Genomic DNA, 2587 nt, shown 5'->3' with positions numbered 1-2587 from the left:
CAAAACTTCATTCGTATACTTAATGTTCGTATTATTCCAAATAATTTCATTTGCTATATCATTTACCTGCAATATATGTATGATGTTTTTTTGCCCATGTAAAGAGTTCAAGATCAGAATAGAATAACAGTAATTTGTATCTTTTACACAATAACATCATATCTGCAGCTGAATGATTATAATGTAAGCATAAATAAACCCCTCCAATTTTGTTTAACCAAAATTTACATATTTCTGAGATTTATCACTAGCATCTAATAATTTCGGCAACCAAGAAAGCCTAAGTGACTTCATTTTTGCATCTAAATCAATCATTCCTAAACCACCTTGTAAAACACCGTTCATTACAATCGCTCTTTTAACTTTATCTCTTTTAGAATTCCACAAAAATGAAAATAATATCTTATTCAACTCTTTAACATATAATATTTCTAAGGAATTCTATAACAAGTTGAAAGATAAATCAACTGAGATACAAGTAAAGATTTAATAATAACTACTTTCCCATAATACGTGAAATTTCTCATCCTCCACATTCTTATTATTCGCTTAATTTTCTAAATTTTTACTAACCAATTCAAACGATTAAATTCATTTTCTGTCTGACACAAAACAACACCAAGATTTGTAACTGGCTCTTCTGTCCATTCTAGATTTTCTAAACAATTCATTAATATCAATATTCGAATCCAAGATGGCGCTGTGCGGTTAGGACGTGCCTGAGTGTTACGGAGGCATTAGGAGGAAATAAAATTGCAGCTCATTTCGCCTATTACAGTTTGAAAAGTCAAAATGACATCGAGAAAAAGGAGCTTAGAACAAGGAGTCGTTACAATCTCCCATTATTTCAAGGAAAAGGAGGATTTTGACCCTAAGATGGATTTTAGCGACGCTACTACGGAGAAGGCTACGCAAGAACACAGTGACAGTGATAATGCACACGGCTTAACTGACTCGGCAGTGCACACGGTAGTGAAACCACTTCACCGAGATATGGAGGGAACCAGCCCGGGCGCGTCGGCGGAATCACCTCCACGCTCCTCGCTTGAGAAAAAACGACGAGTAGACGGGGAGAAGTCAACCACAGATGAACTACTCGCGGCCCTTATCCACAAGATAGACGAAATGAACTCCAATCTCACATCCAGGTTGGACACAGCTCTTGGTAAGATTGAAACAAATGAGAAAGAAATCAGTAACTTGAAAGAGGAGCAAGAGTCGTGCCGTTTTGATGTCAAACAGTTACAGGACCAAGTAAACAAGCAAGAAAAGGAGAATATGAAATTGAGAGAGCGTCTTGTTGACCTCACTGCGAGAGAGATGAGGAATACGGCTGTGTTTTACGGGTTTCCTGAAGGTGCTGAAAACGCTGGGAAGTGTGAGCAATTGATCAAAGAATTTGCCAAGTCAAATATGCAAATGGAAGGTGAAGTGAGCATTGAAAGAGCTCATCGCACAGGCCGCATCAGGCCAAAACCCGGCCCTCCTCGCCCAGTTGTGGTAGCTTTCAGTAGATACACAACCAGACAAACAGTGATCAGCAGTGCCCGCAGATATTTGAAGGAGAGGCCTTTTCAGCACAACGGAAAGGATCACCAGATATTTGTCGATGAGATGCTGCCGGTAGAAGTGCGAGAAAGCAGGAGGAAATTGCTGCCACTGAAACGAAAGCTGAAAGAGGAGGACCCAAAGCGAAAGGTGTACTTCAAATATCCGGCGCGATTGTTTTACAGGGAGACTGAGAGCGGAAAAGAAGTGGAGTACAAGCAGCACACCACAAGATAGAATGGATATTGGCAGTTTGCTTTTGCACAGTAGACAATGGTCTAACAAAATACGAAATACTTTGAAAAACTCTTGACACGACTGCGATAGCTCAGCAGTCGGCACCCTGTCATGCCAGCAGTATATTAACAGTTGATATCTCCGAAGACAAGATACACTATTCATGTGATTAAGTGATAAGGAAAATCATTTGTTTTTGCCAACCTGAGGAAAAAATAACTGTGAAGATGCCCAGGGGCACTTGGATTCCTTGTGATCATGTTTTATTCGATTTCATGCAAATTGTATGTGTGTTTTTTTCATTGCCAATGTTTTGTTGTCTGTTTTGTCTTGATCATGGTGGGTCATAAGAATTTAGAAGGTTACCTACTTGTGAAATATGTATAAGGATCTGAAGTTAATGACCCATAATGTTAATGGGCTAGGGGACTTTAAAGCCAGGAAAAAATATTTTTGTTTTTTATCCAAATTAAAAAAGGATATTATTTTATTACAGGAAACCCATTCGACTGATAAGGATGAAAGTTTATGGAAGAACCAATTAAGAGCCGATATTGTATTCAGTCATGGAACCTCCTCTAGTAGGGGAGTGTGTATCATATTTCGGAAAACCCCACATATAAAATTGATAGAGACAGTGAAAGATTCTAACGGGAGATTTTTGTTGGTTAAAATGGAAGTATATGGAAAAAAATTTATGATATGTAATGTATATGCACCAAATAATGAAAAAGACCACATGCATTTTTTTAAAGCTGTAGACTTGACTATACAAGAATATTATGATGCTGAACAGACAATA

The 2587-nt window shown here is 38.0% G+C and overlaps 1 protein-coding gene across 1 annotated transcript; it reads left to right on the top strand.

Moving 5' to 3' along the window:
* The first annotated feature begins 699 nt into the window (after positions 1-699).
* Positions 700-2121, top strand: LOC139710658 (uncharacterized). The gene has a single exon (XM_071622581.1). It carries the CDS (start codon positions 793-795, stop codon positions 1783-1785), a length of 993 nt encoding a protein of 330 aa, XP_071478682.1. The 5' UTR covers positions 700-792; the 3' UTR covers positions 1786-2121.
* The last annotated feature ends 466 nt before the right edge of the window (positions 2122-2587 follow it).

Source organism: Diadema antillarum, unplaced genomic scaffold (assembly GCF_040938485.1).
Source record: "Diadema antillarum isolate AM-2024a unplaced genomic scaffold, OU_Dant_1.0 seq00001551_RagTag, whole genome shotgun sequence".
Classification (NCBI taxonomy): Eukaryota; Metazoa; Echinodermata; class Echinoidea; order Diadematoida; family Diadematidae; genus Diadema; species Diadema antillarum.
Note: the sequence above shows the minus strand (reverse complement) of the source record. Positions and strands in the feature narration are given on the sequence as shown.